This window comes from Podarcis erhardii, assembly GCF_964252035.2.
Source record: "Podarcis erhardii genome assembly, chromosome: 15".
NCBI classification, from domain to species: domain Eukaryota; kingdom Metazoa; phylum Chordata; class Lepidosauria; order Squamata; family Lacertidae; genus Podarcis; species Podarcis erhardii.
The window spans coordinates 24,992,647-25,019,528 of record NC_138505.1 but is presented as its reverse complement, the minus strand read 5'-3'; the positions used below and the strand labels follow the sequence as shown (position 1 = coordinate 25,019,528).

The following is a 26,882-nucleotide window of genomic DNA, read 5'->3' as shown; positions in this document are numbered from 1 at the left end:
GCTCCCCAACCCCAACACGATACAATTTGCATCTCACTGACCCTCCCCTGCTTCAAAATACAATCTTCCTCCTAACTCAGGGAGGAGCCCCCCACATGGTCTGAGGGACGGTGGACCAGCCCATAAGCTGAAAAAGGTTGCTGACCCCTGTCCCAACTGCTCTTGGTCCCTCACCCCACCCCCTGAGCCATCGCTCCCCCCATCATGCCCAGTCCGCCTCACCGAAACTCATTGTCCTGCTTGGTGTGGGGCTGGCCGAGTCGCATCAGAAAGCTTTCCTTGAGATTCATGTTGCTGCTGCCCAGGTCCTGGGATTTGGGGGGCTGCCGGAGCCTGCCATACGAGACGATGTCCTCCGACTCAGCCTTGGAGAGCATGGCGGACTTAGAGGGGCCCACCCTTCCTCCGCCCGAGATGTACTCGCTCGAGATAGCTTTCGGGAGGGACATGGGCCGGTGTGAGGAGCCGGAGCGACCCAGGTAGATGTGGTCGCTGGATTCGGCCTTTGGGAGAGTGTCCTTGAGTTCCACCGTGGCGAGGATGCCAGAGGTCACTGGGTCCAGGCCGCAAAGTTCTGGGAGCACACCCCGGCTGGGCGACTGGCTGAGTTTCATGGATGGAGAGACGTTGGATTGGGTTGACGAGCTGCCGGAAGCTGGAGACAATGGCCGTAACTCTACCGGAGAACGCAGGTTTGGGGTGTTGAACGCATGGACGCCCCCAGAGCCCTCCGGCTGGGCTCTGTTGAGATCCAAGGAGAGAGGCTGGTTCTGTCTCTCAGATGCCGAATGGCGAGACCCGTCGGGCTGCAACCGGTTGTGGAAAGAGTCAAAGAGCGAGTCAGGCCTAGTCCCACTTGGTAGGTTTCCTCCGGTATACACCGCATTGCTGGATCCCTCAGGCTGGTACCGGACTGTCCCATCTGAGGCGTACTGGTTGCTGGCAGGAGAGAACAGCCCTGGCGACGCCAATCCCGTGATACTGTTGCGTGGAGACACCGGCTGGGACCCGATGGGGGAGGGCGGGCCTTGGTCCCTGCTGCCACGGTGACTGGACTCCATCTTGAAGAACGGGGGAGAAAAGGGCAGAGCACATTAGACAGCTGCGTGGCATGTGAGGCCCTGCCTGCCAGCCTATGTTCATGCAAAGATGCCCACAACGACCCTGGCAGGCGCAAGGAACCTGTCTCAATTTTGCCCTGCAGAACAGAGCCAAGCAACAGAGCCGGGCCCTGATGGGAATTCTATGCAAGGAGGTTTTTGCAATACATCTGGCATGTCCCCATGGGGTCACTGCAACCTCCTTCCTTCTCATCTTCTCCTCCAGGGCTGGCTACGACCACATCACCCATGCAAGAGAACTTCCCTGACTCTTAACCTCAGGAACGGACAGACAGAGGGTACACCATGTCTCTGTATACAAAGGCTGCCCTTTGAGATGACCTGGGCTCTCAGCATCCACTCCTAACCCTGTCGTCTTCTTCTTCATGTTCACCAGAGCTTCTGAAGAAGCCCTTGTAGCACCCTGGGGCAATGAACTCCAGGCGGAAATTGTGACACAGCATGGATTCCTTCAGATACCAGGCAGCTTGCTCCCAGCCCAAATTCAATAGAAACTGGGAACACAGGCAACTACCTTCTACTGAATCAAACCATTGGTCCACCCAGTTGGTGTTGCCTCCACTGACTGGCTCTCCAGAGTTTCAGTCTCTCCTACCCTTGGCTGGAGATGCCAGGGACTGAACCCGGGACCTTCCACATGGAAAAAATAAATAAATACTCTGCCACTGAATGCCAGCCCTTTCTCCAAGTTGTTTTCAGTGACACACCCATTTCTGTGGCTCCCAACAGCCTTTGACAGCTCCCTGCTCTTATTCCAGATTGACATAACTACCACACACACAGGCGCCTACAACATGGGTGGCTAGCCGGTCACCCTCCAGATGTTACTGGACTCCCGTCATCCCTGACCCTTGATTGAGGGGTTAACAGGAGCTGGAGTTCCAACAATGAATGGACAGGGCCCAAGGGAACTGTCCAATCCCTGAAGTTCCCATGGCCCTCCCCTCTACCCCATAGCAAAGGAGCGATTATCGTGAATTTCAGGTCAGATCTGAAACACATCGAGAGACTTCATTTCCCTGACGCTTCCTGGCACAGTACCCAAACCCATCCAAACAGGGAGAATTCATGGCCTTCATCTGACGAATCACTTTCCATGCCACCATGCCCAGTTTCTCCGGGTGGCAGGAGGTTGGCATCGCTTTCCCGTGCCAACAGCCGTGGAACGTTGGGGCTGAGGGTTCTCTCACCTGGGAAAGAAGCTTGGGCAAGTGGCCAGCCAGGGTCTGAAAGGGGAAGGTTAGGGTTCAAGGTTATGACTGGTGAAGCCCTATATGGTTGGGACCCAGGCTATCAGAAAGACCGTATCTCCCTCTATGAACCTGCCCAGGTGGCACAACCCTCGGGTAAGCACCTTCTCTTGGTCCCAATATCAGAAGAGGCACAGCCTTTGGTGACACGAGGGAGAGCCTTTTCAGTGACTGCACCCAGATTGCGGGATTCCCTCCCAAGAGAGGTCAGGCTGGCTCCTTCTGGCAGCAAGCTAAGACCTTCCTGTTTCAAAGGCAGGCCTTTGAAAATTGTCACACAAGTGATGTTGAAGACTGGGTGGCTGTCAGGGCAAACTGGGTTTGAACTGCTGGCTCCAAATATGTTCTGATGTGGTTTAATCACTATTTTTAACTAGTTAGTTAGTTCTCATTAAAGGTAAAGGTAAAGGGACTCCTGACTGTTAGGTCCAGTTGTGGACAACTCTGGGGTTGTGGCGCTCATCTCGCTTTACTGGCCGAGGGAGCTGGCGTACAGCTTCCAGGTCATGTGGCCAGCATGACTAAACCGCTTCTGGCAAACCAGAGCAGCGCATGGAAACGCCGTTTACCTTCCCATCGGAGCAGTACCTATTTATCTACTTGCTTTCAAACTGCTAGGTTGGCAGGAGCAGGCACCGAGCAACGGGAGCTCACCCCGTCACGGGGATTCGAACTGCCGACCTTCTGATCAGCAAGTCCTAGGCTCTGTGGTATAACCCACAACACCACCAGCGTCCCTTTGTTCTCAATACTTTGCATTTTGTAATGTTCCTACATATTGGAAGCTGCCTTGAATCCCTACTTGGGAAAGGGAGCAATATAAATACATATAATCATCATCATCATAAAATAATCATAAAATTGTAGAGTTGGAGGGGACCCCAGGGATCATCTAATCCAGGCATAGCCAAACTCCAGCCCTCCAGATGTTTTGAGACTACAATTCCCATCATCCCTAGCTAACAGGACCAGTGGTCAGGGATGATGGGAATTGTAGTCTCAAAACATCTGGAGGGCCAGAGTTTGCCTATGCTTGATCTAGTCCAACCCAGTGGAATGCTAAAGAATCCCTGACATACGACCTCTGCTTAAAAACCTCCAACGGAAGACCACCTTCCAAGGTCATAGAATTGTAGAGCTGTAGAGTTGGAAGGGAAGGAAACGTCAGCAGATATGTTCTATGCTTATGATAATATTTTATTCTCTTGCTAATTACGCCATTTTAAATGTGGATTTCATACAGAACTTCCTTTAGTGATGTTTTCTTTTAAAATGTGTTTTAAGATTTCTCTTTCTTAACTTTGCTGCATTGAATGTGCATTCTGCAGTCAACCTCTTTTGTAATGTTTTATTTTGAAATCTTTTAATAGTTTAGTTTCTAGTTAACGATGTTGCTTTTAATGTATACTTTATATTTCTGCAGGAAGGTTTGGTTCTGGATTGTTTTATTCAGTGTTTTAATGTAGGTTGTAAACTATTTACCCCCCCCCCCCCGCTTAAAAATATAAAGCAGTATAAAGGTAAAGGTAAAGGGACCCCTGACCATTAGGTCCAGTCGTGACTGACTCTGGGGTTGCGATGCTCATCTCGCTTTAGTGGCCGAGGGAGCCGGCGTACAGCTTCCAGGTCATGACTAAGCCGCTTCTGGCGAACCAGAGCAGCGCACGGAAGTGCCGTTTACCTTCCCACCAGAGCGGTACCTATTTATCTACTTGCACTTTGACGTGCTTTTGAACTGCTAGGTTGGCAGGAGCAGGGACCAAGCAACGGGAGCTCACCCCATTTTGGGGATTCAAACCGCCGACCTTCTGATCAGCAAGTCCTAGGCTCTGTGGTTTAACCCACGGTATAGAAATGATCATCAACATCATCATCATCATCTCAACGGTCCTCTCTAGACCAACCCTGGGAATGCAAGAATAACAGCTAAAGATGACCACCCGAACTCTGCCTTAAAAACCTCCAACAAAAGAGATTCAACTACGTTCCAAAGCAGTCTGTTCCACCATCTAACATCTCTATTATTATATTAAGTCATTTTTTAAATTACGTATAATCAGTAATTAGTTATTATTATAAGAAGCACTGTAATAATACATTCAATATCACCATATCAGGGAAAGAGCCCTCGCCTGCCTCCTTTAAAAAAAAAAACAAAAAAAAAAAACACCAAACCAGACTCTAATTGCCTTGATAGCTCGGACAAAGAAACCAACTGAGTCAGGCTAACAGCAAATCAATATTCAACAATCTCCCCATACACAGCGAGAGGGTCTTCCCTGCAGTGCCCCCAACATATGCAGACAGCATCCCGTAAACAAGAATCAACAGTCCCCACCCCAGTTTCAGAGCAGAGGAACTAGCCAGCCACAGGGGCTAGGGCCATAGCTCAGTGGAAAAGCTCCTATATAATTGCATGCAGAAGGTATTGGGTTCAATCCCTGGCCTCTCCAGATGAGGCTGGAAATGTCCTGTGTTCGAAAACTGCTGCCAATGCAAACTATATTGAGCTAGATACTGAGCCTCGGTGTAAGGCAACTTCTTGTATTCTTATTACATAGGACTTATGCCAGGGTTAGACTCTTTGCCCAACAGAGAGCTGGTGTGGCACAGCAGTTAAAGTGTCAGACTAGGACCTGGGAGACCAAGGTTCGAATCCCCGCTTCAGTCATGAAGCCCAGTCGCTGCCTCTTGGCTCACAGGGTTGTTGTGACTATAAAATTGGGGAGGGGACGAGTGAGCTCCTTGGAGGAAAAGTGGAATAAGTTTAAAGATAAATACATAGGTTGAGCTTTTAACATCATGATCATACAGACTGTGTTTTTTCACGGTGGTTTAACAATCCCTCTTTGCAGGGAGCTGTGGGAACTGTAGCTCGGTGAAGGGAATGGGGAAGTCTCCTAACAGCTCTCAGCACCTGCAACAAACTACAGCTCCCAAAATTATTATTTGGGGGGAGGGGAGTCATGGTTGCTCAAAGAGGTATTGCAGTGTTTTAAATGGATGGGGCTAATGTGACCTAACATGGCTTCTCACTCCAGAAAGCTTTTCAAAGAGGGAATGGCAGCTGGAGGCTGGAGCGTCTGTGCAGGCTTCACCAGTGAGCTGCAGCCTGCTCCTGTCAGAGAGGCCTGAGGCCTTCAGCCTGCCAGAAAGACCCACCGCCAACACCTGTACTAGAAGACGAACGGTGCTGGCAGTACTGTCCAAGAGAAATGCACTCTGCACATGCTCTTGAGCGCTCCCTTGTTGGCAATGACTTCGCTCGTCTCTGGGGCTCAAAACCTGGCAGTGAAAATGAGCTCTGAGGCTTGGATCCCGTATGTTAGCAAAGAACTACATGGAGTTTTTGAAAGGGATGGACCACCCACTCTCAACTTCAATATAGGGTTAAACACACACACACACACACACACACACACACACACACACACACTTTTCTTGCCCTCAGGAAATCTTAAAGGAAGTAATTCCAACACTATTCATTACATGCTAAATCCTCAAAGAAAGGAACAATTAACAGTTTTCCAAGCTTCCTTGGGCTGACCCCTCCATCCCTTGCACCCCACAAATGGAGGGGGGGAGAAGCTTTTTTAGCTTTCTGAGGAAAAGTCCCTCCTGCCTCAGTTTCCCCATCTGTGCATTTTTCTCCTCAGAGCTCAAGGTGGGATGGAGAGCGCTCCTTCTCCTTAAGCCACACAACCACCCTCTGGGGTGGGCTTCGGCTGAGAGGCAGCAACCACCAGCCCAAGGTCGCTTCGTGGCGGAGTGGGGATTTGAACGCGGGTCTCATCCGACTTTCACCTCTATGCCACACCGGTTTGCCCGACTGCAAAAAGGGCAGCTAGGGCTCACAATCAAAATCAGTAGAGGCTGGTTTATTAGTGCCATTGTGGAAAACGGCCCCCACCAACCTCAGCTAGCCCCCTCAGCTAGCCAGCCTTCTTAGAGACATCTGGTCCAGGGGCTGGCACTGCCAAAACCGCTTCCTCCTCCTCCTATGTCAGTGTTGCCCTTGGCAAACTCAGCGCAGAGGAGGATGGGGACAACACAAAACTAGAATGAGATGGTGCTGTCTATTCGGGGGGGGAGCCCCCGCTTTCCACACCAGCAGCCCCAACTAGCACCACCTGCCATAGAGGATTGGTGGGCACCTTCTGCCCTCCACAGTGCCCATCTCTCACAGCTTACGTGCCCTTCATTTCCCTTCCCCTCTCTCTCCTGCTCTGCCCGGCTGGATGCAGAGCTCCCAGTCCTGCTGACAGCGAGAGAAACGTAGAGGACGTCCTCTCTCCCCGGCTCCCTTTCCCCAGAAGAGAGCTTCCTCTCCCTGCCTCGCCTCCCCTCCCTCTCTGCCTGGGCCTGCCCAATGCCCGCCTTGCTGCTGCTGCCAGGTGGGCATATTCATTCACCTTGGCACCCATGCTTTTGCATCTCCCGAAAGCAGGAAGCGGGCACAGAGTGCCTGCGGCAGGCAGACCCCGGGCACTCTTTTGCCACCAGCAGGAGGAGAGAGGAAAAGGGGGTGTTTGCTTGACAGTGCCAGCTGCAGACTCAAAAAAAGGAAAAAAGGATTTGCCCGCAGACCAGCTGGCACTAGAATGGGCAAGGGCACCAAAGGAGTCCGGCCCCAGCAAGAGCTGGAGAAAGGGGGGGGGAGAAGGTGTAGCTTAGACACCAGGATGGCAGCTGGCAGGAGGTGCAACAAAGGGGCATCCAGGAAAGATTTAAAAGGCACATTTTCCTGGAAAGGTGACACGGGACATCTGGTGGCATCAGGCAGGGGGTGTCCGTGTAAACCCACCACTTCCGCAAAGCCCCTGCTTCAACCCCACACACCCAATCTACACACACACACACACACACACACACACACACCATCTGAAACAAAGGCCATGTAGGCGTTTAAAGCTCCCTTTCAAGATTCCTCCATCTGCCGTTATCCTTACTTCACCCCAACCCCCCACGTGTCTAAAATTAGATTGTAAGCTGTTTGGGGCAGGGAACCACCCTTTGCATATTTTGCTCTACAGAGCCCCCTATCACTAATTGATTATAATATTGTGCTAATGTTGATAATGATGATGATAGTAATAAAAATAGCAAGGGAGGTGGCATTAGCAGAGAAGGGCGGTTGTGGGGGGTGGGGGGTCTGCCTGTCCATCACCACTATGTCACCCTCTTCCCCATAAGCAAAGGCTGAGAGCCAGCAGGTTGTCGTGGTTAGAATGTCTGGCTGAGACCAGGGTTCGAATCCTTCATTCAGCCACATGAAACTTACTGGGTGATCTTGGGTGCAAAACCAGGTTCACAGGGTTGTCCTGAGGAATAAATAGGGGGGGGGGGAGAGAGATCTGAATCCCTAGTTCAGCCACAAAACTCATTGGGTGATTTTGGGTGCCAATCTCTGCCTCTCAGCCTAGCCTACCTCACAGGGTTGTTCTTGCGGGGATTAACTGAGGTGAGAACCACATATACCACCTTGAGCTCATCGGAGGAAAATAAGGTAGGATATAAATGTTATGAGTAGATAATAAATAAACAAGCGAGCAAGCAACCTGGAATCTGGGGCAGGGGGAGGAGAGAACAGAGCGCCTCTTGAAAACAGCGGCAGAGCCCAGCTCGCTACAATGGGCACCTCAGAGTCTTCCTGCAGGGAGGGGGAAATCCATCCCAAACCGATCCAGAAAATAGGCAGCCCCAGAATGCACACCTGTCAGAATCGGAAGCTCACCCTTGCACCGAATGGACCGCCGCACGCACGCTAAAAAGGGGGGTGGCGGTGGCAGGAGGGGGTCTCTTCTCAAAACCTGGCTGGCGCTTCTGAGATGCGGTGCTCGGTGGTCTTCAAGCATTCCCCGTCCCACCTCCGCGGTGCTGCAAGCACTCACACGTGCGCGCACACAATGGACAGATAAGCTCCTCTGAACGCCGCGCCCCCCCCCCGCAATGCTTAAGAACCAGCCCCCTCCACCCACCACCCCACACCCAGGAGCCAGCCCCTTCCTTTCTGCCCAGACTCTGCGTGTACCCATTTCCCAGAGGAGGTGGGGGGATGAGCGAGCCAGACAGCCGCTCGCTAACTCCCGGGAGGCTCCCCCTCCCACGCACCCGGAGCGTGCCTAACTTACACACCTGAGCCCCCATGCTGGGATTCCGGACTCCTGGCTCCCTCCCCACCGCCGCCCCTTCGCCTCCCCAGCCAGGGCCACCTTCGCCTTCTCCTTCACCTGCCCGGCCATTGGCTCCGGGGGCCGCCGGCTCCGCCAATGGCCTCCGTCCACCTGCGGCCAGGAGAGGGGAGGGCCGGCCCCGTCCGCGCTCACCTGGCGCCGCTCGGACGCCCCCGAGGCGGCTCGGCCCCTGGCCAGCGCCTGCTTCCTCCGGCTGCTGCTGGCGCTGCTGAGCGGCGGCGGCGGCGGCGGCGGCGGCTGCTGCTGCTCCATCGCGCGCGCAGCTCCTTCCCCGGCGATGCTGAGCTCCCTCCCGCAGCCCGGGCAGCCCTGACGTCACCGGAGCCGGCAACCTGCCGGAGGATTTAAAGACGCAGGAGCGCGCTGCGGCCAGCCGCGGGGGGGCGCTGCGGAGAAGAAGCGCGGCTTTCCTTTGCTAAAAATACAGTACAAGCCGCTAGTCCTCGTGAGCAGCAGGCTCCGGAAAGCGGCGCCGGAGGAGATTCCCAACGGAGTCCGAATATAATATAATATAATATAATATAATATAATATAATATAATATAATATAATATAATATAATATAATATAATATAATATAATATAATATAATATAATATAATATAATATAATATAATATAATATAATGGTACCTCAGGTTACATACGCTTCAGGTTACAGACGCTTCAGGTTACAGACTCCGCAAAACCAGAAATATTACCTCGGGTTAAGAACTTTGCTTCAGAATGAGAACATTAATCGTGCTCCGGTGGCAGTGGCAGCAGCAGCTAGAGGCCCCATTAGCTAAAGTGGTGCTTCAGGTTAAGAACACTTTCAGGTTAAGAACGGACCTCCGGAACGAAGTAAGTTCTTAACCTGAGGTATCACTGTAATAATAATAATAATAATAATAATAATAATAATAATAATAATAATAATTTTATTATTTATATCCCGCTCACCTGGCTGGGTTGGCAGGGCTACTGCTCCTTGATCTTTCCTAGCAGGAGTGCCAGATTGAATACAGTGGTACCTTGGTTCTCAGACTTAATCCGTTCCAGAAGTCCATTCCAAAACCAAAGTGTTCCAAAGCCAAGGCGCGCTTTCCCATGGAAAGTAATGCAAAACGGATTCATCCTTTCCAGACGTTTAAAAACAACCCCTAAAACAGCAGTTTAACATGAATTATTTTTTAAAAAATAATTGAATTTTACAGTACTATCTAACGAGACCGTTGATCCATAAAATGAAAGCAATAATCAATTTATTGCAGTCACACAGTCAATCAATCAGTAGCTGAACTGGGTTCCACACACAATCACAAAAACAAAACAAAAAAGAGCCGCAAAAACAAAAATGCAAAATAAGTAGCAAAAACAGACAGACTTCAGTGTAACACTCAAAACAGAAGTGTGGCACTCAAAATGGAAGCATAACACTTAAAATGGAGCAGGTTTGGCTTCCAAAAAAAGTTCGCAAACAGGAAAATTTACTTCCAGGTTTGCAGTGTTTGGGTTCCAAGTTGTTTGAGTACCAAGGCGTTTGAGAACCAAGGTACCATTGTGAAATATTGGAGGGCCCAAGTAAGCCCCACTATGGGTGTAGCCAAGGGGGAGGCAGGTGGGCAGCTGCCCACCTAAATCAATACAAATCAATACAAATCTGAAGTCCCCCCCCCCAACAAATGCCTGCCCACTAACAAAAATCCTGGCTACATCCATGAGCCCCACCCCACAGAATTCATCACAAGACATGGCACAGGGACAGCATTTGAATGGCAATGTCCATCAACTTTGAAGGGGCTTGGCCCCCTCAATTGGGGGGAGAGGGTGGCAGAAGGGACCTTGGCCCCTAGGAGTTGGCTCCTATTTTTCTAAGTCAGGGTGTACCCAAGGTAGGTCAACTTATTGTGGCACCTGAATCTCACAAGAAGTACCCCTTCTTGGGAGGAAAAGGAGAGGTACTACTACTAAAGGTGAAGGGACCCCTGACCATTAGGTCCAGTCGTGGCCAACTCTGGGGTTGCGGCGCTCATCTCACTCTATAGGCCGAGGGAGCTTCCGGGTCATGCAGCCAGTATGATTAAGCCGCTTCTGGCAAACCAGAGCAGCGCACGGAAACGCCGTTTACCTTCCTGCCGGAGCAGTACCTATCTATCTACTTGCACTTTGACGTGCTTTTGAACTGCTGGGTGGGCAGGAGCAGGGACCAAGCAACAGGAGCTCACCCCATCGTGGGGATTCGAACCGCCGACCTTCTGATCAGCAAGTCCTAGGCTCTGTGGTTTAACCCACAGTGACCCCCCCCCCGCGTCCCAACTACTAATGATAATAATAATAACGCTAATATAACTCTTATAGAAAAAATTGGGGTTGGCTTTTACAGCCCAACTCTCCATCAAGGCATTCATTGCCCCCCAAGTTCGTTATTGGTCAGAGGTAACTGAGTAGAGGCAGGATCCAGTGAATTCGAGGAAGAGCTTTATTTTTTCTGTGGCAACAGCTGGTGATATTTTGCTGCAGTTTCATGCGCACGTGCTGGCTGGGGGTGATGGAAGTGATTGCCCCAAATGACCATGCTTGCTGGGGGCCAGCTGGGGGTGGGGTCCAGCTCAGGGAAGCTGCTTTGACCCCTGCAAGGTTGCTGCTTCCTCCTGTTTCCCTCTCCTTTTTCTCGGTTGCACTTCAAACTAGGTCACTGTCCCAATGAGAAGGGTGCTGCTGGTTTTTTTTTTGTCCTTTTACAGCCCTTCAGCGCTAAGGCGCACATATCCACTCACCCATCCCATCGTCTTGTTTCTATTGATTATATGTAAGGCACACTGGCTCTCGGCTGCAGGGCAGGGTGAAAAACGTTTCAGACAAGAAAACAAATAGCCCATCTCGTTCGCTGACCTCCCCAAGGTCACAGATGCACGTGCACTTCCTTGCTTGATTCAGTTTGGCTGCGAATCGACATGTGTGGAATCTGGTTCGATTCCTTCTTCCCCAAAATCGATCAACAGATGTCCTGTTTGAATTCCGGGCAGCTCTGAGTGCACCAACGCCCCCTCCAACATTTGGCCGCTGTGAGAACAGGATGCTACACTAGATGGCCTGGTCTGGCAAGACCCTTCTTATGGAGGGCGATTCCGATAGAACCTCCATGCTCAGGCACAGTCTACCTCTGTATACCAGAAAATAGGGAGAGCGACAATCAGAGAGTACTGCCGCTCTCAGGTACTGCCATTTGGGATAGTTCAGTTGGTTGTGGGTTAGAGTCCCACATTGGGGCAAAAGATTTCTGCATTGCAGGGGGGTTGGGCTAGATGACCCTTGTGGTCCCTTCCAACTCTATGATTCTTTGCTTGGCGGGCTTCCCATAATGGGCATCTGATCGGACGCTGTGAGAACAGGATGATGGACTAGATGAGCCATTGGCCCATTGCAGCAGGGCTATGTTCTTTTATTATATACATATAATTTTTTATTAAATTTTCTGTTTTACACTCTAGAATATTCATTTAAACAACCTTAAAATGTTAGCGACTTCCCTTCCTCTCTTTCCATGTTTCATTTTGCATATCATAAATCCCTGAATATTTTACATAAACTATACCATTCAGTATTCCTTTATTACATCCAACAAAAATTGAATTTATCTTAGTGCTACCAACGTTTTCACATGCGCACAATTCCCACCCCCCATATATTCAATAAGCATTTTCCAATCTTCTCTGTTCTTATCATTGTCACTTGCTTGCCTCTGTTACAAGCACGTGTGTCAAGGAGACCTCCAATGTCATGAAGTCTGGAGAAGGTACAGGGCCGTCTGGCCTCAGGCCTGCACTGAGATGCCTCCAGAATCTCTGGAGAAGCAATGCCTGGGCTGCCCACAGCAGAGGACCTGGGGAGAGCTGAGAGCGAAGAGGTTGACTTACCTGAAGCAGCTCCTCTCTCACCTGCAGACTCAGGGATGGGATGTCTTCCCTGGTCAGTCCACACAAGGCTTCAGTTGGCTGGCGCTCCTTGCAGAGGCAACATGTCTTGGGAGTAAGCATAAAAACCTGGCTGCTGGATCAGGCCAATGGCCCATCTAGTCCAGCATTCTTGTTCTCACAGTGGTCAACCAGATAGATAAAAGGTAAAGGTAAAGGACCCCTGGATGGTTAAGTCCAGTCAAAGGCGACTGTGGGGTTGGGGCACTCATCTCGCTTTCAGGCCGAGGGAGCTGGCGTTTGTCCACAGACAGCTTTCTGGGTCAGGTAGCCAGCAGGACTAAACCGCTTCTGGCACAACGGGATGCTGTGATCAGTGGTGGAGCTTCATGCTCTGGCACTGGGGGGGCGGAGAGTAGGCGGGGCGGGGCTGGCGCATGTCCTGGGGGACGTGGTGTGCCGCCTGTAGGGGCATGGCTCCCAGCACTGGCAGGGGGGCAGTACGATGGGATTGCGCTGCCGGGGGTGGTGCACTCCCCCTGCACACCTCTTCTTCTGCCAGTGACTGCAATGGAAGCCAGAGCACACGGAAACACCGTTTGCCTTCCCGCCGCAGCAGTACCTATTTATCTACTTGCACTGGCGTGCTTTCAAACTGCTAGGTTGGCAGGAGCTGGGACAGAGCAACGGGAACTCACTCCATCATGGGGATTCGAACTGCCGACCTTCTGATCGGCAAGCCCAAGAGGCTCAGTGGTTTAGACCACAGCACCACCCTCATTCCATGGCCAAACAGATACCCCTATAGGAAACTAGCAAGCAGGATTCAAGCACAGAAGCACTTCCCCCTCTTGTGGCTTCCAGGCACTGGTATTCAGAAGCATTGCTTCCTCCAACCATGGAGTCAGAGGAAAGCCATCATGGCTAGTAGCCACCGATAGCCTTCTCCTCCATGGATTTGTCCAATCCTCTTTTAAATTATTATGATTATTTATCAAACTTGTATGCTGCCCTTCATGCACAGATATGAGAAAAAACAATATATTATTTAAAACGCTCTAAGTTGGTGGCCATCACTGCCTCCTGTGGCAGTGAGTTCCACAGTTTATGCACTTTGTGAAGATGGACTTTATTTCCAACTTCCAACATCCACCTTCGTTGGATGTCTATGAATGCTAGGACTATGACAGGGGGAGGGGAAACTTTTTCTTGTCCTCTTTCTCCATGCAATGCATGGTTTCATAAACTTCTATCATGGCACCTCCTGTTTGTCTTTTCTCTAAACTTAAAAGCCCTAAATCGTAGAATTGGAAGGGACCTTGAGGATCATCCAACCCTAAGCAGTGCAGGAATATGCAGCTGTCCCATACAGGGATTGAACCTACAGCCTTGGCGTTATCAGCACCATGCTCTAACCAACTGAGCTACCCAGGCTGTAGCCTCTCCTCCTCCTTCCAACCCCTGGATCACTTTCCCAACTCCGCAATAGGCTTTTTGAGGTGAAGCCGCATGAACAGTACAGGGTCCCTTGGAGCTGTCCAAGGTCCTGGTCCTAGCGGCGCTCTTCTGGACGAGGTTGCTCCTGTGAGACTCAAGATCCCTCCAGACCTGGACAGAGCAGGGAAATCTCACGTTGCTGGACAGCTAAAGCCCTCATGATGGCTGAGAGGCTTCCATTGCAAGGATGGAAGGACCACAATCTTCCTCCAGATCTCCCTGCCCTTCCTGAGTTTGAATGCATGGCTTATCAGTGTCGATTTCATTCAGACACCGGTTTGGATATTTGGGCTGCCTGCATTAATTTGCAAGGCTACATCAGTATTCTTATTGTTAAGGTCATCTTGCAATGGATTTTTGTTGTCTGTTGTGTTTTGTTTTGTTTTGAAGCTAACATTACTATTTTATCATTTGTTTGTTTTCTTTCTTTTTACTTTTCTATTAGATTCACAATTTTTAAAAAAATATTTATTTTATTTTTCTTTAGTTACAGATAGGTAGCCGTGTTGGTCTGCCATAGTCAAAACAAAAAATTCCTTCCAGTAGCACCTTAAAGACCAACTAAGTTAGTTCTAGGTATGTTCTAGGCATGCACACGAAAGCTCATACCTAGAACTAACTTAGTTGGTCTTTAAGGTGCTACTGGAAGGAATTTTTTGTTTTTATTTTTCTTTATTTATTGAATTTATATACCGCCCTATACCCAGAGGTCTCAGGGCAGTTCACATGGAGGGAAAATGGAAGGAAGTGTGGGGGGAATGTTGAGGGCTGCCTGTGCCCCCGCCCCCCCGGCCAGGCTTCTCTCCATGGATCCCCTGGGATCCTTCCTGCTCAGTGGGGCAGAAACTACATTTCCTAGGATCCTCGTTGGAGAGGAAGGTGTGTTGAATGTGCTTTAAATGTATGCATAGACCTGCCTTGATATCAGCTCTTCCTTGCCTGGAACCTCAGAGAGCTGCTGCCAGTCAGTGCAGACAACACTGAACTAGATGGACCAGTGGTCTGACTCAGTGCAAGGCCTGTTCCTGTTTTGGAAGGGCAATAGCTCAGTGGTAGAGCACCTGCTCTGCATGCAGAACGTCCCAGGTTCAGACCTCAGCACCATCTCCAGATTAGGGATGGGAAAGTGAACCCTGCCTGGAAATCTGGAAAGCTGCTGCCTGTCAGTGTAGACATTACTGAGATAGGTGGACCCAGTGGTCTAATGCAGTGTAGTGAGGGGCTGCAGCTCAGCGGTAGAGCATATGCTTTGCATGCAGAAGGTCCCAGGTTAAGTCCTTGGTATATCCAGTTTGGGCTGGGGGAAGACTCCCTGCCTGGACCCTGGGTAGCTGCTGCCAGTCAGTGCTGACATTACTGAGCTAGGTGGACCATTGGTCTGGCTCAGTATAAGGCAGCCTTTCTGTGTGTTTTTGTTCCTATCTGTGAATATACTGGATATGATAATATTTTACTGTCTTGTTAATTATGCTGTTTTAAATGTGCATTTTATATTTGACTTCAATTAGCATTTTTTTTTCAAATATTTAAGTTTTTTTTGTTAACTTTGTATTAAATATTTATTCTCTAGTTGACCTCCTTTCTAATGTTTTATTTTGAAATCTTTAAGATAACATTTTAGTTTTCTGTCGATTATGTTGCTTTGACTGTATACTCTGTATTTGACTTTCTTCAGAAATGTTTGGTTTCGGATTGTATTATCGATCTTTTAATATGCTGTAAACAGCTTTGAGATTTTTCTTAAAAATATAAAGCGGTATTGAAATTAAATGAAATGAAACGAATGTTTCAGCCATTGCACCACACCAGCTCACATATCCGGAAGTATTTATTTCCCATGCAGTGTCCTTTTCCTTTACAACAGGTGCACAGACCACAATGAACTTTGGATGGCCTCAAGGCTTTTTCCTGAGCATCACACACACACACACACACACAAAACCTTTCAAGCATGCGCCAAACTCCCTGGGGCTGAGCGCTTAGCACAGGGAGAAATCTCTGCCCCCTGGTGGTTCATGGCAGGACTGCAGCCAAATGGCTGATCTCAGAAAACCCTTCCAGACTGAGGCTCTTTTCCAGTGGGATTCAGTCCCATCCAGGCTCTGCAATCCAAGTTCATTTGTAGTAATGCACCAGAAAACGTGGCATCAATAAAAACCTGAGACAATGGCATCTCACCTCCCCACAACAAATCAGAATGGGTGCCCAATAAGGAGATCGTCTGGAAGTAAAGTGGTACCTCAGGTTAAGTACTTAATTCGTTCCAGAGGTCCGTTCTTAACCTGAAACTGTTCTTAACCTGAAGCACCACTTTAGCTAATGGGACCTCCTGCTGCCGCTGCCACTGCCGCCAGAGCACGATTTCTATTCTCATCCTGAATCAAAGTTCTTAACCCGAGGTACTATTTCTGGGTTAGCAGAGTCTGTAACCTGAAGCGTTTGTAACCCGAGGTACCACTGTAGTCAGAGACAACAACGAGGAAAAAGCAGATCACCGCGATAACATTTAGGCCTGGCCCACCTGTGTAGTAGAATTGTAAAATAGTATAGAAGGAGATCACATTTTGGGATGCTATCAGTCCCCACGCAGAAACAACATCCCCTGCAAATTAAACTAGCATTATGCGAAGGGAGGAAAGTCTAGTTCAGCCTGCTTCCTGATGTGCTACTTTTCCACTTGCAGGGGGAGCATGTGTCTTTAGGGTACGGGAGCTTTCAAAAATAGCGCACAGCCTATTGTACCCTCTTTTCCAGCTGCTTCTGCAGACCAGGACTTCTCCGTTGGGGTGGGGCCTCCCAAAGGCACCAGGATGCAGGACGAGGTGGGCCACAGTCCCATAGCTGTCAACTTTCCCCCTTTCTTGTGAGGAATCCTATTTGGAATAAGGGAATTTCCCTTTAAAAAGGGGAAACATTGACAGCTATGCGCAGGCCTGATCCTGCCCAGCTTATCTTTCTTTTTTCAATTTTTTCAATTAATTTCCCCCCAAAAAATTTAAACAAGCAAACAAATAGACCAACAGACATAAATCTCAGCCATATTTAAACCAATCTTACTAACATTGTTAAGTGACTTCCTCGTATCCCCCTGGTTGAATTTCAGTGTATATGATTTTAACAGTTCTCCAACACCAATATTCTTTTAAAATTAACTTAATCACTTGATATCTTTCTTTCTTTCAAATTTAGCATTGAACATATTAATTCATCACATTACATATTTATATCCTAACCTAAGCCTATCTGGTATTTGCAAGCTTTTCCAATTAAGTTAACATATTTAACTAAATAGTCTTTAATTTCGTCCATTCCTCCTGATACTCCTCCTCCTTCTGGTCAGGTTGGCTAGCTCCGAAAAATCCATCATCTTCATCTGCCACCTGCCTAGCTCATCTTATGTTGCACCACACAGTGGTTCTGCGTGAATGTTCAGGCTACCTTGGAAAGACTAAGAACTCAATGTGATTGTGGCCCTTGCAGTCCTCATCACCCGGCCCCCAGGACTCTCCCCAGCCTGTGCCCACACTCCCATCAAGCCCTGCTCCAGACCCTCCCCGAGTGTTTCCACCCACATGGAGCACATCCTTTACACTGCCTAGATGAAGGGTGGAAAGACGTTTCTGTCCAAACCTCCGACCTGCGTAGCCAGAATGCAGCCGAACTTTATGAAGGCAGGAGTTGCATTCGTGACTCCACCCATGTTTGCCTCTGGCCTCAACCATCCCTGGTGTGTGGCCCCCAACTGGCTGCTCACAAGGGAATGCGGCCCCCCAGGCTGAAAGAAAGGTCCTCTAATATAAAGGTGATGCCCTATTGCTGGTTTTGGAATCCTCCCCCCCCCCCCCCGCCTCTGAGACTTGCGATATTTCTCTAATTAGAGGTTTCTCTGCTGCTCTGACATTCATTCCAGAATACGTTCCCACCCCCTTCCACGCTTTGATCACTCTTCCAGAACAGCTTGCATTGGTTATTATTAGGCTCTGTAATTGAACCTGAGAGGTTCGAGGGTTCCATACCCTCCAACATTTCTCCAATGAAAATAGGGGTGGTCCTATCTAATAATAGGGATGCGGGTGGCGCTGTGGGTTAAACCACAGAGCCTAGGACTTGCCGATCAGAAGGTCGGCGGTTTGAATCCCCGCGACGGGGTGAGCTCCTGTTGCTCAGTCCCTGCTCCTGCCCACCTAGCAGTTCGAAAGCACGTCAAAGTGCAAGTAGATAAATAGGTACCGCTCCAGCGGGAAGGTAAATGGCGTTTCCGTGCGCTGCTCTGGTTCACCAGAAGCGGCTTAGTCATGCTGGCCACATGACCCGGAAGCTGTACGCCAGCTCCCTCGGCCAATAAAGCGAGATGAGCACTGCAACCCCAGAGTCGTCCGCGACTGGACCTAACGGTCAGGGGTCCCTTTACCTTTTTATCCCACAATAATAATGTTACTATTTATACCCCACCCATCTGACTGGGTTGCCCCAGCCACTATGGGCACCTTCCAACATAGATAAAAACATAATAAAACATTAAACATTTATAAAAATGAAAACTTCCCTATACAGAGCTGCCTTCAGATGTCTTCTAAAGGTTGTCTAGTTACTTATCTCCTTGGCTTGCATAACTCCATACCCTCCAATATTTCAATGAAATAGGGACGTCCAGTGCTTTTTTCCTGGGGGGACGCAGGGGTATGCATACCCCTAAACATTTGGTGAATCTTTGTACTTTTGTCCATTTACTGTATTTATTGTTCCCCGATTTGAACTATAAAATGGTGATTTTCTTGAGTCAAAATGAGGGTACCCCTAAACATTTTTTAAGCAAAAAAGGACTGGGGACGTCCTAAGGAAAAGTGGGACATTCCGGGTTCCAGTCAAAAACTGAGCTGGCTTCTCTAAAAATCAGGGACGTCCCTGGAAAATAGAGAGAGTCTGGGGTTCCGATCTCACAGTGGCCAAACAGATGAGAAGCCCATAAGCAGGAACTGAACCCAACGGACGCTGCTTCCCAGCAGAGCCACAAGAACATAAGCAGAATCTGCTGGATCAGGCCAGCGACCCATCTTGCCCAGCATCCTGTTCTCACAGAGGCTGACCAGAGGCCTGTAGGAAATCCTCAAGCACGATATGAGTGCAACAGCACTCTGTCTACCTGCGGTTCCTAGCCATGTTCAGAAGCATTACCGCCTTTGACCATGGAGGCAGAGCATAACCATCATGGTTAGCAGCCACTGGTAGCCTTGTCCTCAAAACATTTGCCTAAACGTCTTTTCAAGCCATCTGGGTAGGTGGCCATCGATGCCTCCTGTGGCAAGGAGTTCCACAGATTTAACTCTGCTCTGCGGGAAGAAGTTATTTTTTTCACCTGTCCTGACTCTGCCAAAATTCAGTGGCACTGAATGTCCAAGACTTATGAGAGAGGGAGTAAAAAATTTCTCTAGAATTTTTATTAAATTTTCTGTTTTACATTTTAGAATATTCATTTAAACAACCTTAAAATATCAATGTCTTCCCTTTCCATGGTTCATGTTGCATAACATAAATCCCTGCATATTTTACATAAACGAAACCATTCAGTATTCCATTATTAAAGGTATGTCCTTCTTGTTCTCTTGTTCTATATGTTAGGTCTACAAGCTGTGCATATTCCATCAGTTTAAATTGCCATTCTTCTTTGGTTGGTACCTCACTTGTTTTCCATTTTTGGGCTAACAAAACATGGGCTGCAGTAGTGGCATACATAAACAACCTGGGAATTTCTGTCTGGATTATCCTCAACAAAAAGGACTCTGATTTTATTTGGGGCGGGGAGTATTTTTAGGGAGTAAAAATCTTCTCTACCCACTTTCACCATGCCATGCCATCATTTCATAATATTCTATCACCTCCCTTCTTACTTGCCTTTTCTCTACACTAAAAAGTAAAGGTAAAGGGACGCCTGACCATTAGGTCCAGTCGTGGCCGACTCTGGGGTTGCGGCACTCATCTCACTTTACTGGCTGAGGGAGCCGGCGTACAGCTTCCGGGTCATGTGGAAATGGTATTTGACTAAGCCGCTTCTGGCGAACCAGAGCAGCGCACGGAAACGCTGTTTACCTTCCCACCAGAGTGGTACCTATTTATCTACTTGCACTTTGATGTGCTTTCGAACTGCTAGGTTGGCAGGAGCAGGGAGCGAGCAACGGGAGCTCACCCCGTTGCGGGGATTCGAACCGCCGACCTTCTGATCAGCAAGTCCTAGGCTCTGTGGTTTAACCCAAAGCGCCACCCGCATCCTTTCTCTACACTAAAAAGTCCCAATTGTTGCAACCTTCCCTCCTAGGGGAAAGGGATCTTGTGTTCGAATCCTGTTTTCAGGTTTGCCACAGCATCTGGTTGGCCACTTTGAGAGTAGGAGTATGAACTGGATGGGCCACTGACAGGCTCTGCTTATGTACTTACTTATCCCTCATCAGTGCTGGTTGGAGCTGATGAGAATTGTAGCCCGACATCATCCTGAGTGTCATATGCAACCCTCACCCCACTACAAGGAGCCACAGGGGTTTGTGGCCAACCAGAGGCTTTCACACTTCAAGCACATCGGTTGCAGAGCCACTGTCAGCAGAATTGTCAAGGGCTAAGGACGCGGGTGGCGCTGTGGGTTAAAACAAAGAGCCTAGGACTTGCCGATCAGAAGGTCGGCGATTCGAATCCCCACAACGGGGTGAGCTCCCGTTGCTCGCTCCCAGCTCCTGCCAACCTAGAAGTTTGAAAGCACGTCAAAGTGCAAGTAGATAAATAGGTACCGCTCCGGCAGGAAGGTAAACGGCGTTTCCGTGCGCTGCTCTGGTTCGCCAGAAGCGGCTTAGTCATGCTGGCCACATGACCCGGAAGCTGTACGCCGGCTCCCTCGGCCAGTAAAGCGAGATGAGCGCCGCAACCCCAGAGTCGGCCACGACTGGACCTAATGGTCAGGGGTCCCTTTACCTTTAAGGCTCCCCACTCCAAGGCTTTTTCACTCCAAGCTGCGGAAATGGGGTGAGAGCGGGGTGTCGCATGCATGAAGGAATACTCCCTCCCCCTGAAAACACCTCCCTGCTCCCCACCCACATGCAAGGAAAAAAAACAGCACCAGAGAAATGGTATTTGGAAGCCGACGCCTCTTCCCTGACACTCTAGCTTTCCGCTTGCGGAACACTTCCCACATGTCACTCAGGCCACGCAGCCACCCACCCGCTTCTGCAGCTCCCCCCCCCCCCCCGGCACCCTTCCTTGCTTCACAGGGGGAAAGTCTGACTCACAGAGGACAGCGCCCCCTGTTGAGAGACCCCCGCATGACCCTGCTCAGCACGGAGAGCTCAGCAGAACCCTGCAATTCTGCCTGACTCACAGGCTCCCTGGCGGCTTTTTAATTTACCCACATTTGCCGTGACTCATCCACTCTCCGCTTGCAAATGCAGGAGACCGTCAGGGTTTATTATTATCCCCCGTTATTATTAGAAGCGTAGCATTCTTCCTCAATGAAGGCTGAGCAATATGCTTTTCTGGGCAGAGGGAAGAAGCTGCCAGCTTCTGGGTGTCAGAGGAACTGTCTCCCACTTGGGCAAGAAACTATTCCCCATGGGGCCAAAATTCTGCCTTGTGACTCTTGCCTGTGACTCTTAAGGGTCTTCCTGGGTCACAAGATTCCTTATTGGGATGGATGGATAGAGCCCTGGCAGACCATAGCTCAGTGGCTGGAGCATCTACTTGGGATGTAGAATGCTCCGGGTTCAATTCCTGCCATCGCCAGGTAGAGCTGGCCATGTCCCCTGTTTGCAACCCTGGAGAAGTTGCTGTCAGTCAGTGATTTCTTGGTGGGTGGGTGGTTTTTTCCCCTCTTTACTAGTTATCTGCCAGGCGGAAATCCAACAGGTGCAGCTCTCCTTAGCATGAAGGTGCAGTGATAGGTTGGTGTGAGTGGTGAGTAGTAATAATAATAATAATAATAATAATAATAATAATAATAATAATAAATTTTTAAAAAATTATTTATACCCCGCCCTCCCCAGCCAAGTCCAGGCTCAGGGCGGCTAACAACCAGTAATAAAAACAAGTTGATTGAAATACAACTTAAAAACAAGATTAAAATTCAACATTAAAACAATGAAAACATTAAAATGCATCCTCATCACAGGAGGAGAAAGGAAAAAAGAAGGGGGGGGGAATCAAATTGTAAGGGATGTAGATCTTGTTCATTTTCTTTCTCTACGTCCTCCATGCATAATTCTTTGCGCCTCTACCACATCCCCTCTTATTCACCTTTTCTCTGAACTGCAAATGTCGTAACCATTCCTCTTCAGCTGAGAAGAGGGCACCTGCATTTTGCGCGTGAAACTCAAGCCTGTAGCAGCTCTGTTTCTGAAGTCAATATTGTTGCGAAATCAACCCCTGGGAGGGGACCTACTGGTCTACCTCAGGCCAGCCAGAGAAACAGCTGCCTGTGGCTATTTATTCTTTAGCAGTGCCTCCCTGATAATGGCAAGCATGAGCCAAGCTGAAATCAACAGAGGCCCAGGTGGGTCTTGTTAGCGCAACCAGCTGCGGTTGGCAGGCTCCCCTGAGCAATGCTGGAGGAGAACAGCATCAGGAGGAGAGACTGAGCAAATGATTAGGAGCTAGGGGCGAGCGCCCGATTATTCAGGGTGGTTAAAACCAAAATGGGACCACAAGGAGCTCTGAAAAGCGTCTCTCCCAAAACTGGGTGAATCGGCATTAAAATGGCACATGCAATTCCATGTGAGAAAGTGTGAAATCATGGTGCAAAAAGGAGAATAATAAGAACGTAAGGCAAGCCTGCTAATGGATCAGGCCAATAGCTCATCTCATCCAGAATCCAGTTTTCAAAGCCCCAGTGGGAAGCCTGTAAGTAGGAGCCGAGCACGAGAGCATTCTCCCTGTTCTGTGGTTTCCAGTAACTGGTATTCAGAAGCATAACTGCCTTTGTATACATACCCTCCCACATTTTGCATGAAAATAGGGACATTCTATTGTTTTAGGGATGCGGGTGGCGCTGTGGGTTAAACCACAGAGCCTAGGACTTGCCGATCACATGGTCGGAGGTTTGAATCCCCGCGACGGGGTGAGCTCCCGTTTCTGGGTCCCTGCTCCTGCCAACCTAGCAGTTTGAAAGCACATCAAAGTGCAAGCAGATAAATAGGTACCGCTCCAGTGGGAAGGTAAACGGTGTTTCCGTGCTCTGCTCTGGTTTGCCAGAAGTGGCTTAGTCATGCTGGTCCCATGACCCAGAAGCTGTACGCCGGATCCCTTGGCCAATAAAGCGAGATGAGTGCCGCAACCCCAGAGTCAGTCATGACTGGACCTAATGGTCAGGGGTCCCTTTACCTTTATTGCTTTAGAATAGAAGGTCCCTATTCTGTAACCCTACTTGCACTTAGGCCCAGTCTGCACTGTGTGCTTAAGAAGAAGAAGAAGAGGAGTTTGGATTTGATATCATGCCTTTCACAATACCTCTTTAAAACAGTCATGGCATCCCTTAAAAGTATCTTGGGAACTGTAGTCAAAACAAAACAAATTCCTTCCAGTAGCACCTTAAAGACCAACTAAGTCAGTTCTTGGTATGAGCTTTCGTGTGCATGCACACTTCTTCAGATACCTATCTGAAGAAGTGTGCATGCACACGAAAGCTCATACCAAGAACTGACTTAGTTGGTCTTTAAGGTGCTACTGGAAGGAATTTGTTTTGTTTTGACTATGGCAGACCAACACGGCTACCTATCTGTTATTGGGAACTGTAGTTTGTTAAGGGTGCTGAGAATTGTTAGGAGGACCTCTATTCCCTTCCTAGAGCTACAATTCTAAGAGTGGCTTATGGTAACAGTCAATCCCACTTCACAGGGAACTCTGGGAATTGTAGATCTGTGAGGGGAAGAGGGGTGTCTCTTAACAACTCTCAGTACCTTTCACAAACTACAGTACACTTCGCAGGATCCTTTGGGGAGAAGCCGTGACTGTTAAAAGTGGTATCATGGTGCTTTAAAGGAACAGTATAAATGTGAACTTGTAAGTTATTGAGTCTGAAATAGTGGTGACTGATTGGAAAGAGATCTTGGGGTTGTGACACAACCAAATGTGAGTCCACACCCCGAATTGTGCTATTATTAAATCACATAGAAATGGAGGTTGGAAGAAGGACAAATCAAGGATCTGGGGGGGGGGGGGTTATGGCCAAAAGTGCTTGAAATGGAATTTTGAAATCTACCCGCTGTGGGTTAAACCACTGAGCCTTCGGCTTGCTGATCAGAAGGTTGGCGATTCGAATCCCCACGACGGGGTGAACTCCCATTGCTCCCTGCTCCTGCCAACCTAGCAGTTCGAAAGCACGTCAAAGTGCAAGTAGATAAATAGGTACCGCTCTGGCGGGAAGGTAAACGGCGTTTCCATGCGCTGCTCTGGTTCGCCAGAAGCGGCTTAGTCATGCTGGCCACGTGACCCGGAAGCTGTACACCGGCTCCCTCGGCCAATAAAGCGAGATGAGTGCCGCAACCCCAGAGTCGGACATGACTGGACCTAATGGTCAGGGGTCCCTTTGGCTTCACCTTTACAGCTGTGATTCTGCTTTCCCAGTTGAAATTTCTGCAGGGGCAGCCGTGTTTGTCTGTTGCAGCCAAATCAGCAGATGTTCTTGCAGCATCTCAGATACTTGTCAGAATTTTTTCTCACATCCTTGAAAAACTTACAACACAATCCCCCCCCCCCAAGTGTCACAAGACAGCTGCGACCTTCGCAAAGCCGCTGTTCTCCAGAGCCAGATTGGGTTCATGGGAGTTGTAGTCCAGAACATCTGGAGGGCACCAGGTTGGCGAAGTCTGCTCTGATTTCCCTTGATCTGTGCACCTTCCTCTTTGGCCTAAAAAAAGATATCCTGCTTTGTTTCTCTTCAAGTGCTTTGATCATCCATGGAAAGATTCCTAGCAGGGTTCTTATTCTGAGAAACGGTGAATAATTTAGGGCATACCTTGTCTCCAACACTCCCTGATCAAAAGCTGTGTGTGCTTGGCTGTTGTCAGCATTTGTTAGGAGGGAGTTGGTAGTGCATACTGTTTTTGTCTGTTTCATTCTGTCTGTTTTAAAATGATTCAAGTTTCCCCACTCAGAAAGAAAAAGGGTATATACATCTTCACGTGTAGAGGAGTCCTTTATGTGGGGGACTCCCTGGTCCTGAATGGGGTAACTGTGCCTCTGAAGACCCAGGTGCGCAGCCTGGGAGTCATTCTGGACTCACAGCTGCCCATGGAGGCGCAGGTCAATTCTGTGTCCAGGGCAGCTGTTTATCAGCTCCATCTGGTACGCAGGCTGAGTCCCTATCTGCCCACAGACTGTCCCGCCAGAGTGGTGCATGCTCTAGTTATCTCTCGCTTGGACTACTGCAATGCGCTCTATGTGGGGCTACCTTGGAAGGTGACCCTGAAACTACAACTAATCCAGAATGCGGCAGCTAGACTGGTGACTGGGAGTGGCCGCCGAGACCATATAACACTGGTCTTGAAAGACCTACACTGGCTCCCAGTACGTTTCCGAGCACAATTCAAAGTGTTGGTGCTGACCTTCATAGCCCTAAACAGCCTCAGTCCAGTATACCTGAAGGAGCGTCTCCACCTCCATCGTTCTGCCTGGACACTGAGGTCCAGCGCCGAGGGCCTTCTGGTGGTTCCCTCGCTGCGAGAAGCCAAGTTACAAGGAACCAGGCAGAGGGACTTCTTCTCGGTAGTGGCACCCGCCCTGTGGAACATCCTCCCACCAGATGTCAAAGAGAAAAACTACTACCAGACTTTTAGAAGACATCTGAAGACAGCCCTGTTTAGGGAAGCTTTTAATGTTTAATAGGTTATTGTATTTTAGTGTTCTGTTGGAAGCCGCCCAGAGTGGCTGGGGAAACCCAGCCAGATGGGCGGGGTATAAATAATAAATTATTATTATTATAGACTTATAAATCATTATATGTGCTAATACGAATAGAAGATATAAATATTGCAGCTGTTGTATAAGGGATTGCTATTGTGAATGGAATGGAACTGAAATCAGTAAGATTATGGAAAGCAGAAATAAAGTAAATTATCAAACCATCAATTCTAGCACGCGGGTGGGGGGCACCTAAATTATGTAACTGGATATTTGAATAATTGATATTGGGAATTGTTATTGTAATTTGGCATTGATATAATGATATATTTTATATATTTGGATTAATATAATTGAAAACTAATAGAATTATTATCAAAAATAAAATGATGCAAATTTCAGAAGACTCCTGGTGTGGCAAAGGTGAAGCACGGCATTTCCCAAATTTTTTTGAACTTGGGCCTTGCTCCTAAAATAAGAACAGAGGAAGAGTCTGATGGTTCAGGTCATTGACCCACCTAGTCCAGCATCCTGGTCTCACAATGGCCAACCAGATGCCTCTTTTGGGAAACCTGCAAGCAGCACCTGTAGCAGCACTTTCTCCTCCTGTGGTTTTCAGCAACTGGTATTCAGAAAAATTACAAACTCTGACTGTGGAGGCAGAGCAGAGCCATCATGGCTAGCAGACATCATTGAGTTTTCTCCTCCATCAATTTGTCCAGTCCTTTTTTAAAGCCATCAAAGTTGGCTGTCGCTGCCTCTTGTGGGAGGGAGTTCCACAGGAACACACACACAACCCCAGCAGGCCAAAGTACTTTGAACACATGGAGATTCTTGACTTGCAGCAGCAAATAAGATGATCAGAGGAAGCTGCCTGATGCCAATTCAGACCAGTGGTCCATCTAGCTCAGTACTGCCCACACTGACTGGCAGCAGCCTTCTAGGCTTTCCAGGGACATTCCCAGCCCTAGCCAGAGATGCTGAAGATTGAACGTGGGACCTTCAGCATACAAAGCAGATGCTCTGCTATAAAACCGCAGCCCTTCACTGCGCTG

The 26,882-nt window shown here is 48.9% G+C and overlaps 2 protein-coding genes across 4 annotated transcripts in view; one reads left to right on the top strand and one right to left on the bottom strand.

Annotated features, from left to right (window-relative positions):
* INPP5J (inositol polyphosphate-5-phosphatase J) overlaps positions 1-8,817 on the bottom strand; it is a gene marked incomplete at its 5' end in the record, with an annotated part of 39,604 nt that extends 30,787 nt beyond the window's left edge. Inside the window, 2 exons of one of the 3 annotated variants that reach the window (XM_081841775.1) lie at positions 223-1,061; positions 8,698-8,817. In XM_081841775.1, the coding sequence (XP_081697901.1) occupies positions 223-1,061; positions 8,698-8,817 (959 nt within the window). Of the gene's footprint in view, positions 1-222; positions 1,062-2,162; positions 2,295-8,506; positions 8,534-8,697 lie in introns of those variants that run through there. The other 2 variants (XM_081841777.1, XM_081841776.1) reach the window with 2 other exon arrangements.
* The window catches only part of SELENOM (selenoprotein M), a 35,345-nt gene continuing 10,809 nt past the window's right edge, over positions 2,347-26,882 (top strand). The window contains exon 1 of the mRNA XM_081842164.1: positions 2,347-2,467. Coding sequence (XP_081698290.1) covers positions 2,396-2,467 — 72 coding nt within the window. The 5' untranslated portion in view covers positions 2,347-2,395. The remainder of the gene's footprint in view (positions 2,468-26,882) is intronic.